The following is a 12,803-nucleotide window of genomic DNA, read 5'->3' as shown; positions in this document are numbered from 1 at the left end:
GTTTACATTTTTTGTGTGATATGTAGCCCACATGAGCCCCACATGAATTCCTGTCACAATTTTAACACAGGCAATAAAATATTGTCATGGAACAGAAGTGTTGGCATTGAAGATCTTATTACGGCAATGAGACTTCTTCATTCCCTTTAACTACCTGTAGAAAGTGTCATGTACTACCAAACCCTCCCTGGAAAACCAGTACCTTTCATAAAGGTGGTCATCCGAAAAAAGAGAGTGGGTCTGTGCGGTCCCTGAAAACTCTTGCGCGCCAGAGTGCTCCCCTGACAATGCGAGCTCCGATGTCCACGGCATCCTCTAAGAACGGACAAGCCATTTTTTCGTGAGGACTCATTGGTCAATGGGCGGGGTTTTTATAGTCCACGAGTTCAATCTGGAACCTAACCTGCCCCGGAGCAGGTTAGCCGTTCAGCGTATGTTGCCATGGAGACTCGCCTCGCTGAGGAGTGATCCCGTGTCGTAGAGCAGGAAATCCGGAACCTATCCTCAAAGCTACCTCACTAGGCAGTAATCCTGCTTCGTAGAACAGGGCCCTGGAGTAATCTTCAGTGACAACACCTGCATCAATACTTGTTAGCCTAAGTGGGAACACAGCTCATTAGCCTAACAGTGATTATTAACACCTGGAATGGAAGTGAGGGCAGCTTTGCTGAAGGGAATTTTGACACCAAACATGAGTGAAGCCAGAAGAATGTGTTTAAAGAACTTTACTGAGTTTGAAAAAACTCTACCAAAACAAATTTTATGAAATCATACTGTCATTGAAAGTAGAGGCCATACTGCTGACTCTGAACACAAGAAGAACTGCACTTGGGATGCCAAGAACCTCTAAGTGATCAGAATTTGGAGAGAACTGGGTACAGGCCTTCCTCTTTGAGACATGGAGGAAAGTCTAGACTTCTCTGTACATACATAGGCTGTCTCGGAAAGTCATTTTCATCAAACTGTTTCAATGGATTACTCTGATCCACAAGTGTTCCTCTGGCTGGCCTCTGTAGCGGATATTGGTCTTCATTTAGATATTCCAAATACTCCATGCTCCCAAACCATTTGTGTGCTCCCTTTCACAAACAAAGGGAACTAAGCTGATGATAAACCTGCCTATTTGCAGGATTAATGTTAACTTCAATTTAGTCTTGGAGTAGCTCTAATCCACCAAAGCAATTGGCTTTGTACAATACCGAAGAGACAAAATCTATGACTATTTTGAGATTAATCAGTACAAGTAACTTGAAGTAATGCCATCTCAAACTACATTTTAGTCTTGGACTGGGCTTAAGTCTTGTCTGGGAAACCAAGCCATATTTTGACAATTTTAACTATTGAGAGATTACACCACCCCCCTGTGATCCTTGCAGTGGTTTGGTCCAATCTGGTCCTCCTTGCATTTCTGCTGCCACCATAGACTGTATAAAACATCGACGTAGTCTATATGACGTCATCCATTTGTTCCTGATACTGTAAAATGAAGCCAATCTGCTGACACTGCCACATTGGGTATAGATACGGGGGCTTCAAGCTTCCTTGAAACGATCCTGTCGAGTTTGAAAAAGATTCACCCTCCGTACAGTGCGTGCCAATAGCGAAATCAGAATCTCAGACCCAAGCCGTTTTTAAACAAGGCTGCAAATATGCTTTGAAAAGTCTTTTTTTCCTGAAAAGTTTTTTTTTTCTTTTCTTTTTTCTTTTTGGCTGGTTTGTACATGCTTTTCGGTCTTTCTGCAGCCAGCCTCATGCAGATCCTCGATAAACAGCAAGTTTAAGCACCACTCCCGCACAGGCTTCATTTTTCAAGAAACGGATGTTGCCCCTTTGGCTTGCCCCCCCCCCCCCCCCCCCCCCCCAAAAAAAAAAAAAAAAAAAAAAAAAAAGTGATAAGTGTTACAAAACATTGAATAGTTGACAGGTTATTTATCACTCCAATAGTACACCAAGCACACACAGAACATGAAAAGCTAAATTTCAACTTCTTTGTTCAAAGTTTTCTGGCACATTTGAAATAAACACTGCTCACTGGTTAAGCTAATCAACAAGGTGTTAGTTGTTAACCTAAAATGAAACTTGTATTACATATACATATACACAGCTGTTCCTCTTGGTTTGAGTTGAATCTGTGAATTGTCCAGAGTTTTTCACTGCTGCTGGCTGGTAAACAGCCTCTGGCCTCCTCTCCTCTCTCTGCTTGACACAACAGGCTTTGACAATCCAAGGACATTATGTCCATATCCTCTCATTTATGACACAAATATTATACTAACTTAGGTTTCTCTAGTGAAATATTATTGTCCAAATTTATAAATTCTTCTGTTAAGACTATCATTACTTTCAGTTTGATGTTCACTTGAACAGATCCCGTTTGTACTCACAATCTGACTGTTAATTTCCACTCCCTATAGTCCTTCAGTTAAAATAATCACTTTTACATTAACTTTCAGGCCAGATGCTTTGATACTGGATATTTAGTTAATATTCTTGTAGACTTGTAGATTTGTTGCCTACAAAGTTATCCCCAAACATTTTGGATTTAATGAAGGAAAATTAAATCTGGGCTCATTACTCACATTATCTGTAGTTGCTTTTTGTTGTCTCTCAAATCTGAGTGTGTATTTTGTTTTGTTGCAGTTTGATAAAAACATATTTGATAAAAAAAAAGATCTTGATGTAGTTTTGTTGTTCATTTAAGTGTTTATCCTAGTTTTAGAACTTGCATTAAGCTTTCAGCCCTTGCAAAGCTGCTGTAGTGGTAATTAGACCAGTGAGCAAAGAAATTTTGTTTGGTCACATATTGTGAAACTGAAACCCATCGCTTAAAAACCACTGTTGGAGCTGCTGGATGAGCAAAAACAAACCTGTAGACAGGTGGGATATGGACTCATAAGGATCTAGACATAGCCAAAGTTATTGTTTAATATCAATATGTAATTAATTTGAAAAAGTTTTCGACAACACAGCAAAAAATAGCATTTGTAATTATGTCCCCCCCCGAGGAATTACTCTAAAAAATTTTACTGTTTACCCAATCCCTAACAATTTTTGCACCTAATACCAGATGATAAGTCGTCAATTTTATGCTGTGTTACATGCTGAGTAAACATCAGCAAACTTTGCTTCTAACCAAGGAACACATTCTCCATTAGGGGGTGATATGGAGAAAATATGTTAAAATGTTTTTATGGCAGGATCAGGATCTGGATTTGATCAGAATTGTTTTGCATTTTCAGATTATTTTAACTGAAAACAATATTTTTAGCCTCAAACATTTCTTACCCTGCTTTCTGAACTATCTTTATGCACCCTTTTATAATTCCAATCTTGTCTTGTATCCTCTCATGTTATTTATTTTTTTAACTTTTTTTTTTTTTTTAACCCTGGATGTTCCTGAGACACATTTTCACATCATATCCACTGTATGTATGAAAAAAAACATGAATAAGAAGTAGAAGAGACATATTTTGTAACACTTTTAAATTCATGTTGTAAATGCATATCATCACAATGAAACAATATGTACATTACAATGACAGGTTGTATAATATACAGACTCGATACATTCTATAATGTTGTTAAATGGCAATTAAATTGCAGCAGGATGACATATGATATAAATATTTCCTTTACAAAGATAAAATAATTTTCATTTAACATAAGATAAACAAAATGTACAGCATGTTTCAAAGGAGTGTCTATTTTTTTTTTACAGTAATACTTAATGTGTATAACCTAAATAGAGTTCAGCCCTCTGATACAGGTGGTGACCACGTTTCAAAATATCTGTCTATATATCTCTTCATCTGCACATAGCCATGAACCTGAAGTCCATCTATCTCTGTCTTTAGAACAACCATCCATCCATCCATCCATCCATCCATCCATCCATCCATCCATCCATCCATCCATCCATCCATCCATCTATCCATCCATCCATCCATCCATCCAATCTAACCATCCTTCAAAGCCACTGAAACAGCCATCCACCCCTCTATCTTTCATACTTCCTCAACACAAACAATAAAACAAACAAATAAGCAAACAAACAATACCCCTGGTCTTGTTAGTAAATCAATCATTCATCCATCAACCATCTGTGAAGTTCATCCATTAATAAAGTAATCAGTTTAACACCTTACAATTCACACTTTCATTCATCCCTCCATTAGCCAAGTTCTTTAACCCTTCATTAACAACAACAAACCACCCATCCATCCATCCATCCATCCATCCATCCTTTATTCTAAGCATCATAAAACCTTTTGACCTTTGAATCTTCAATTCAAAAAGCTTGAACCCAGCTTCTTTCCCAACTCTTCTGTGCTTCTTCGTTCAGCTGTCCTTCACACTGACTCGTCTTTACAGTCTGTCTTGTATTCAGTTAACCCTCCTTCTCACCTTTTTTTTTTTTTTTTTTTTTTTAAAGTTTATGAGTAATACGAATCAAAGAGGTCATTACCGCCACTGAAGAAACGTTTGGGCATTTTGTTACAACATGACCTGACATGACATCTGCTCCTGATGTCTTTGTGAACAGTCCATAGAGCTCAGTCTATCAGTAGGAAACGACTTAATGCCAAAATTCTGAAGAAATGTTTACAAGGATACAGCAGTCTCGCAGAAAATGGATGTTTACAGAGAAAATATGTCATAAAAGACTAACACTGATGTTTATTTACAATAATCAAGATATCCTCACGGCCCCACTGGATATTGAGTAAGAAGGTAAAACCTATACAGCTCATGTACTTCCCTGAAAAATCACTTGTAGCAAACAGCCACGAATGTTATTACTTTCAAAAAATGATAAATGTTGTAAATGTAAAATCTGACAGAGAGATGATTTCAGTATATTTGACATACAATAGATGACAGATGCTCACAAAATGCTTAGAAATGTCATTACATCAGTTACAAAGACGACATAGCAGGCTCCACAGAGAGGATTTCAAAGCCTCTGCTGTTGCAAAGCTGGACTATGGCTTGGGCGCAGCAAGATTATCTTTCAAGGCTTGAATACAATCAATCTGGTCCGGGATTGAGCATGTGTCTTGACTGTTAGCCAGGAGATGATATTAAGAACAGGTTTTCTATGATCTGTGAAAAGGAAATCCAACTCCTCATCCACCTTCAGGTTCTTGAAACATCAAATCTTAAGATCTTCATTCAGTCACATTGTTGGATATGTCCCGTTAGTAGAATCTGCCACTCAGTAAACAGCATATTTCTCATAAAGCTCGGCTGTGATGATGAATCCCAGAAGCCCAAACTATCCAATCTGATACCTCATCTAGAAATTTACAGGAGTGCTTAATTCATCAAAGCTAAAGGTATCCTGAAGAAATGCTTCATTAAAAACATAATTTCCTCTCCTAACTCCAAAACACATAATGTTTGATTTATTTCTCGGGTGCATTTGCTGTTAGAAAGTAGTTTAACTGTCATTAGCTGATAGAGGAAACTCCAAACTATCTTTAGTGTGGCACCGTTGGCATAGTTAACTTTTTCATGCTGCATATATCACTGGAGTTTTTGTAACGACTGAGTCAAACGACTGCATGAGATGTGAGATGAGCTCTCTATATCTGTACAAAGAGTGACTCGCTGAGTATCAGTGCTGCTGTTGTGAAAAATAACCGCAGCATATTGGTATTCAGTTCAATATTATGACCTTGAGTGTGATGGAGCTGTTATACAACAGTAATACAGCAGCAGATGGCAACAAGGAGTCATGATTTACTACACATCATTATATTTAGCCACCACTAGAGCCATCAGCCAGCCATTTATTCTAGCTGGCAGGGGGATCTGGGAAAGCTGTACATTTTCAATCCATCTCAGATATTCTGGACCAATCAGAGTCCTTCATTTAGAAATGGGGCGGTGCCAAAGAAAAGCTGCCTCAGTGTATTTGTAAACATGATGGCAACTTCAGGGCCTATATAACTCTGATTGGTTGTAAGTCTGTTCAATCACTTCCAGGTGTATGCGTCTGTTGCTAAGATACAAAACACCAGATGCGTCTCTAGTCTGTCTCTGCTCAATCTCCACTCCGTAACAGCACCAGATGACATAGGTTTCCATTCAAGTCAATGTGTCAACTTACACTGGATCCTCTCTGATGGCTGCATGACTGGTCCGGCAAGTCGCAGCTGATACACTGCAACAAACTAAAACCTTATTGAGTGTTTTTGTCATATTTTTAGTAAAAATTGTCTTGTTACACTTGCTATGTGCCACATCTAACTCGTCAGTCCAGAAAAATGTCTTGTTTAAGTTGTTTAAGGACAAAAATGAGGTCTGAATTTCTTATAACAAATGAAAAATCTGCCAATAGAATAAGAAAAAAATGCTCCAAAATTTGCTTAAAACTAAAATAATTTCTTTATACAAGTTACTTTTCTTTTGTTTCATTGGAAAATTGTATCTGTATTTGTTACAGTGATCAAAAACTGCAGGTTTTCTTTCCAACCAAAAACTTCACCAGCTGATTTCACTGATTACCTCACCCTCAAGCAGAGAGCAGGGACTAATCAGTGAAATCAGCTGGTGGAGTTCTTGGTTGGAAAGAAAACCTGCAGCCTCTTGGCCCTCCATGGCAAGAGTTTGTGATCCCTGACTTTTTACAAGCAATTCAGGCCCCCTTTTTTCCTTAAATCACTTGAAAAAGACATTTTTTGGACTGGTCAGTTGAATGTTTAAAAAGGCATTTTCTACTGAAATTAGACAAAAACACTTGATATGATTTCAGTTTTTTCCAGTGTATGCAGCCATCCTATTTTTTCTGGATGCCGGAGCTGTGATGAGTCAATTCACCACAGGGAAGATCGAGTGGGACAGGAAGTAAGCGACTTTCAAAATAAACCAAACTGTGTCAAAAACCAGATTATGTTTAACTTGGCTATGTCAACAAATGAACATAATGAGGAGAGTCAGACCAGGAGTTGACAGGTTTGAGGTTTTACAGCCCAACATGAATGAAGAGAGACTTATCAATGGAGCGGGAAGCACAGGAACTCCCCCAGCTGTCTCTCAGGGATGTGGCTTGCCTGGCGTGAGTTGACAAATGCAGTCAACATGCAACTGAGTGGAGTTGGACTGCAGGCGTATCTGGTGTATTTGAGGCGTTACTAGTTACTTGAATCCATCCATTCAGGTGTAGTGGCCAAGGCTACTCCACTGATTCTACAGCTTAATGCTTAACTAGCCACTGCTTTGTGTCCATAATGAAATAGGAGTGTAATTTGCTATTTGGGGACATCAAATTAATAAATTAAGACAGTCTGCTTTGCTGGATGGTATTCAGTGCAGCGATAGCCAACACTTACACGTTCTCTTGTCCTCTTTAAGCTAACTATGAGATTTTTCTTCAGCCTTCTCTCTGGACGGAAAACAGAAACAGACTCAGGAGAATTCCAGTGTTGATCAATGCTTGATGTGTGCATTAGAAAAAGTTTGCTTACTCACTCAAGTCGACTTTTTTGAGCATTCACCGCCCTTAGAAGATACAAAAAATCAACTTATATGATTATACATCAGTCTTTATGTTAATGCTGGGTACAAGAAGTCCTGTGAAGACTGTGGTCTGCCAGAAACCTGTTCTGGTTGAAATTCTAATGTGCGTTACCACCCCCCAGGTATGGAAATTCAGTTACTCCCACCTCATGTTTCTGAAGGTTTCAGAGCTGTCTCTGCTGTGTGAAACTCTGGACATGAAACAATTTCATCTCAGCGAGAGTTAAGCGTATGTAAAACAGGTATAAAAAAGAGATATCTTGGAGATATCTTTAAACCCTTTGGAGCAATTTATACAGATATTAAGTAACTACAGGGGGTGGGAATGGGTGCATTGAGATAATAAATCTAAAGTAATTTCATTATGTCTGTGCACTAGCAGGAATCAGGAAAGGCAAGCACGAAAACTTCTGTGTTCTCCTGGAGGCTGCTGTTGCTGTAAAGTGTCTGAACCTGAAAAGTTGAATCAGCAGAGGCAGAATCTAGTGTGAGAGAGTTTTGCTTGAGCGCAGCGTAGCAGCAGCAGAGCAGGCCAGCTCGCCAAGGCTGCTTCACAACCAGCACATGGAGCCTCTCACTTTTCCCTCAGGTCATCCGGGTCAGAAACAAGACGTGAGTTTTTCAGGTACCCAGCCCGTCAGCCTGGGAACTGCACTGTCTACAGTACATAATGCGAATCCATCCGACCCTGAAGTTAAAGTTCAGTGTCCACATCCGTGCCAACGTGTTCAGTTTCCAGCAGACAACAGTTGGTGTGTTGTCAAATACAGGAGTCTTGTTTGGCTTTCTCACTGCTGCATTCAGACGGTTAGGATCCAGAAGCTTCAACAAGACATTGAGAAAAACTAGTCATAACACGATAGCAGGCCATATTTGTAGTCATTGAGTATAAAAGTAGGAGTCAGGGATGTTGAAAATCCACTTCAGGGAACTACAGGTGAAAAATGACTTCCAGAGCCGTGTGTTTACGATCCACAAAAGAGTTTGTAGTCCATCATATCAAACTATAGACTGAATTCTGGTGTATCAGCTGTCCTGAGACACGTCTCCCCAGGTGCTGGCTTCATTTTCGTCCGAGTCGGAGAGTGCTGCTGTGCACATATCACTGAAGATATCTGGAAGAACAAGAGAGACTCAGAGTTAGATTAAACTTAAAACACATTAGTGAAACTTACTCTATAAAATGAAAAACGTGCATAGGGATTTGCAAAAACTGTGGCATTCAAACACAGTGTTTGAGAAGAGGAATGCACAGCCCGGACTGCAGCGCCAATGAAACATAAAAGACCAAACTATGCAGATTTAAGAGGACTATAAAACAAGGAGACATAATAGTGAGGCGTTCAATTTCTGCAACAATATCAGGCAGTAGAGTGCGTAAAGAATTATAGGGAAGGCAGACATGGGCAATCAACACAGACAGGTGAAGAGGGCTTTCTGTAAATGGGATCCACTTAACCAAAAAACTGAAGGTCAACTACTTGAGCCCAAAGTTCTGTCCTCCCCAAGTGTGAAAAATAAAAAACTCAGAAGAGAGCAAGGCGGAGATAAAAGGAGGAAGAGGGAAGGGCAAGTGAAGAGAAGAGGGGGATAGTTGTTTTGAAGAGGGGCGGACAGAGCTCCGTAGCAAAACAAGCAAGGCCACGACAAACACTTCAGGGACCAGCCTTCAAGGCGGCATGAAAGGGAGGAGATGGAGCAGAGATGGATGGAGGACAGAGGGGACATTGAAGTGAGAGAACAGAGAGAGGGGGAGAGCAAAGAGCCCAGGAGTGACTGTCCTGAGAGAGAAACTATTCTGTGGCACCAAACTATGAACTCAGCAACACTGCTCTGTTACGGTCTGTGCCTGCTCCTGTTTCATGTCAGCTCCAGATTGATATAAAAGGTGTTTGTTTATGGGGCGCTCGCTTTTCTGAGGGTTCTAAACTGAGAGAGCAGATTGAGGGAAGCAGTTTCCCTTTATAAAGTTCCTTTTTGAAAGCTTCCTTTTAAAAAAACTGTCATTATTTCTTCACATGAAAATACGTCTCCCTATTAATTATTCATTTTAAATCAATTAATTTGATGTAGAGAAGCTTTTTCTTTTTTTTTTATTTTGCAGAATGGCTTTTTCATCTATTTGTGTGCAGAGACAAACTAATTGCATGTGTCATTTAAAATTAACCCCTGCAATAAAATCTCTGCCTGTTGACACTGTGGCAAAAACCTGAGTTTCTATAGCCTAATAGTATTTTCAGGATAAAACAGAACCCATCAGCTTTACATCAGGATTCTAATTTTCATAACAACCTGCTTACTATACACTACCCCTTGGGTCAGTGGTTCCTAGAGTAGGGGTTGGGGCCCCTTGGGGGTCAGGAAACAGTGGCTACATTTACATGCAGTCAATATTCAGGTTAAGGTCAATATACTGGTTTCTGAGGCCTGAACCACACGTATATGGATATTTTTTTGATCGGATATCTTTGTCCTCGTTTAAAAAAAAAATCTCCGTCCACACCACAGAAATATCTCTGTCCATACGAAGAGGCAAAACTGAAAACGATCGCCTCTGAAGCCTGCAATGCCATGCCTGGCCGATAAGTGGCAGGTTAGCAAAATGTGAAAGCCATAAAAGAAGAACGTTATGAGCATGCGCAGTCAAATACAGTGACTTGTTGCTAGGCGCTTGACGTCATCGCGTCAACACCTGTTCCGTTTAACACCGCTACACGAATCTACTCAACCGGATATTTTTTTATTTCTCCACTTTTTTATCTGTTTTTAAAAATCTCCGTTTATGTGGGTGAAATCGTCGCGTTCATGTGGTTGAGAGGCCCAATTGGACAGAAAAATGTGTGTTCAGGAATATATCCATATACGTGTGGTTCAGGCCTGAAACATTGGAAATAACCCGTTACATGTGTGAGCAAAAAGGGTTATCCCTGTTTACAAGGTATCCTGATCAAAACAGCTTAGTCATTTCAGCAGCATCATTTCCGCTCCTTCTTACTGTATCCATAGCAACAGCGGCAATAACAACAACCTCAGCAGCATGGCAGATCCTGCACTCAAAAGACCAAGATTGTGTCCGAAATCATTCACTCAGTCCCTACTCACCACTTACTATAAAGTGAATTAGATTTAGTAGACTATATAGTCCACTCAATCAGTTAAATTAAAACAAGATTTCGTACACTACTGACTCACTCACCAGCCGCTGACAGTGACGTAAATACTCTTGTGTCGCTCACGGGCTGCTGGGGATTTACAGTTACAACTTTTCCAAAACACTGCAAAACGGTATTTCTTTCAGTGACAACTAATATTATACTTTGCGTATTTTCCAAAACAGCCAAATATAATAGAAACATTTATTATAGTTTTTTTTTTTTTAAATAAATAAACCGTATATTTGCGCAGAACTTATTCTGTGTTTGAGAATTACAAGGTCCAGTGAATGCATCACCCGCGATGAACAGTTTAGCGGCTAACGTCCATGTTGTTTGTTTCTCTGCTCGAAGTTGTAGGAAGGGCTCGTCCAAAAGTTGAACAGAGAGATAAGTGTTATTTTCTGACAGTTTCTGATGTTGTTTCATGTTATCAGTAATTATTAATCATGTAATCAGCCATTCCTTCTCTTTGAACCGCAATGCATGATGGTAAATATTGCCCAAATAGTGAGCATTGCTAATACACTACTTTTTGAAACACAGGATACATTGAGTGGACTATGTAGTGAATGACCATGCTTACTCAGATTTCAGACAGCACTACAGAATGGCATATCCACTAAACAGTGCACTAAACAGTAAATTGGGAGTGACTTTTGGCACAGCCCAAGATTCCTTGTAAACAGAACTTGTGCAGAACACAAATTACTGTTACTTTGGATGAGGATATCCTGATAGGGATATACATGAGCAAATATTCAGGTTAGAAAAGGAGGGACCCAGGGGTGATTCTCAGGTTTTTAAAACAGAATATGAGCTAATTCTGTTTCATTGAAAAGGGTTATTGGTGTAAACATGGTCGTAAACCTGGTTATTGCTAATATTTCAAATATGAAAGGGTTGCTGCATGTAAACGTAGCCACTGATAGAGGGGTCATGGAGTGCCTCTTAAAATGTAAAAACTATTAAAACACAGATTTTTTTAATTTATTATTGTAAAATTTAAATTAAAAAAGTAAATTTCATTTAAAACCATTCAAATTGAAAATGTTTGATCTTTTTTTTCCCACATCTCTCTGCGGTGACTAAAGCCAGGATAACCACAGAATCAACGGCAGATTAATTTAGGAAGCACAGCTACAAATGTACATAAGTAGTTTAATTCCCTACAGATAAGCTGCCTTTAATATCTTAATACTTTTTTTGTTAGTTTTTGTGTTGGTTTATTATTTTTTTTCCACAGACTCAGGCACCACTGAGAAGTTGGGAAACCCCTGCCTTAGATTCTTGTATCCCTTACTTTAAAAAATTACAGGTTACCTGTAGACCCTAATATGACCAAAAGTCCTTTATGTATGAGCAGAAGTGTCTTATCCATACTTTAAAAAAGTACTTTTTCAAGTTACATTTTAAATTATGAACAAGTTTAGCCCCCGAGATGAGCCATGTCCCACACATCCATCTACAATGGTGAACGTGCTGGATCAGAGGAAGAAATGGGTGAGTGATGTTGGGTGTGTGCTGCAATCAGTGACATCATGCTCTGATTGTTCAAAACCAACAAGCTCCCATCTCTCTCCCCGTCTGCCCCATTTTCCCATCCAGACTCAGTCCCACCCAACCGTCCCTCCCTCTCCCAGAGCGGCAGAAAGCTTGAGCCCACCCAGTCCCACCCAATCCCTCCAGGCTCAAGGGCCATGTGAGGGAGCTTAGAGTGAGGGAGCAGTCAATGAAGTGGGAGGAGGAACCAGTGGTTTAGTGAGAGTGTTAGTGCAGTGCTGCCAGCCGTTAAAGTGAAATAGCAGAGTTGTTACTTAATGAGTGACCTCCTTCAGATGCTGTCTGCAGTATACTGGGTGGAACCAGCCCTGTCTCCTCTGTTAAAAGGTTCTTGACTAGCCTAGAGGGTGAAACACAATGCAGGGGAGGGTCTTCACTGGTACACAGAAAGTTAACACAACAACACCTTATCGTTTCTATAACCAAAGAGTTTTAAATAAAGCAAAAACAAAGAAATAATCAAATGAAGAAAAACGTCTCATTTCTCAAAAAGCAGATGGCTGTTCACTAATGAGTCTGGTGCTGCTCCAGGTTTCTGTCTGTACAGGGAAGTTTCATTTCTTTTCC

At 39.7% G+C, this 12,803-nt stretch overlaps 1 protein-coding gene across 8 annotated transcripts in view; it reads right to left on the bottom strand.

Moving 5' to 3' along the window:
• Positions 1–3,535: 3,535 nt before the first annotated feature.
• mcf2l2 (MCF.2 cell line derived transforming sequence-like 2) overlaps positions 3,536–12,803 on the bottom strand; it is a 239,912-nt gene continuing 230,644 nt past the window's right edge. For 7 of the 8 annotated variants that reach the window (XM_074669199.1, XM_074669195.1, XM_074669202.1 and 4 more), the window contains 2 exons: positions 12,503–12,576; positions 3,536–8,636 (listed from right to left, as the gene is read on the bottom strand). In XM_074669199.1, coding sequence (XP_074525300.1) covers positions 8,548–8,636; positions 12,503–12,576 — 163 coding nt within the window. In that variant the 3' untranslated portion in view covers positions 3,536–8,547. The remainder of the gene's footprint in view (positions 8,637–12,502; positions 12,577–12,803) is intronic. The other variant, XM_074669201.1, reaches the window with a different exon arrangement.

Source organism: Halichoeres trimaculatus, unplaced genomic scaffold (genome assembly GCF_033239565.1).
Source record: "Halichoeres trimaculatus isolate MK-OKI-2021-1 unplaced genomic scaffold, fHalTri1.1 fHalTri1_scaffold_4, whole genome shotgun sequence".
In the NCBI taxonomy this organism is placed as follows: domain Eukaryota; kingdom Metazoa; phylum Chordata; class Actinopteri; order Labriformes; family Labridae; genus Halichoeres; species Halichoeres trimaculatus.
This window is presented reverse-complemented; position numbering and strand designations above follow the sequence as displayed.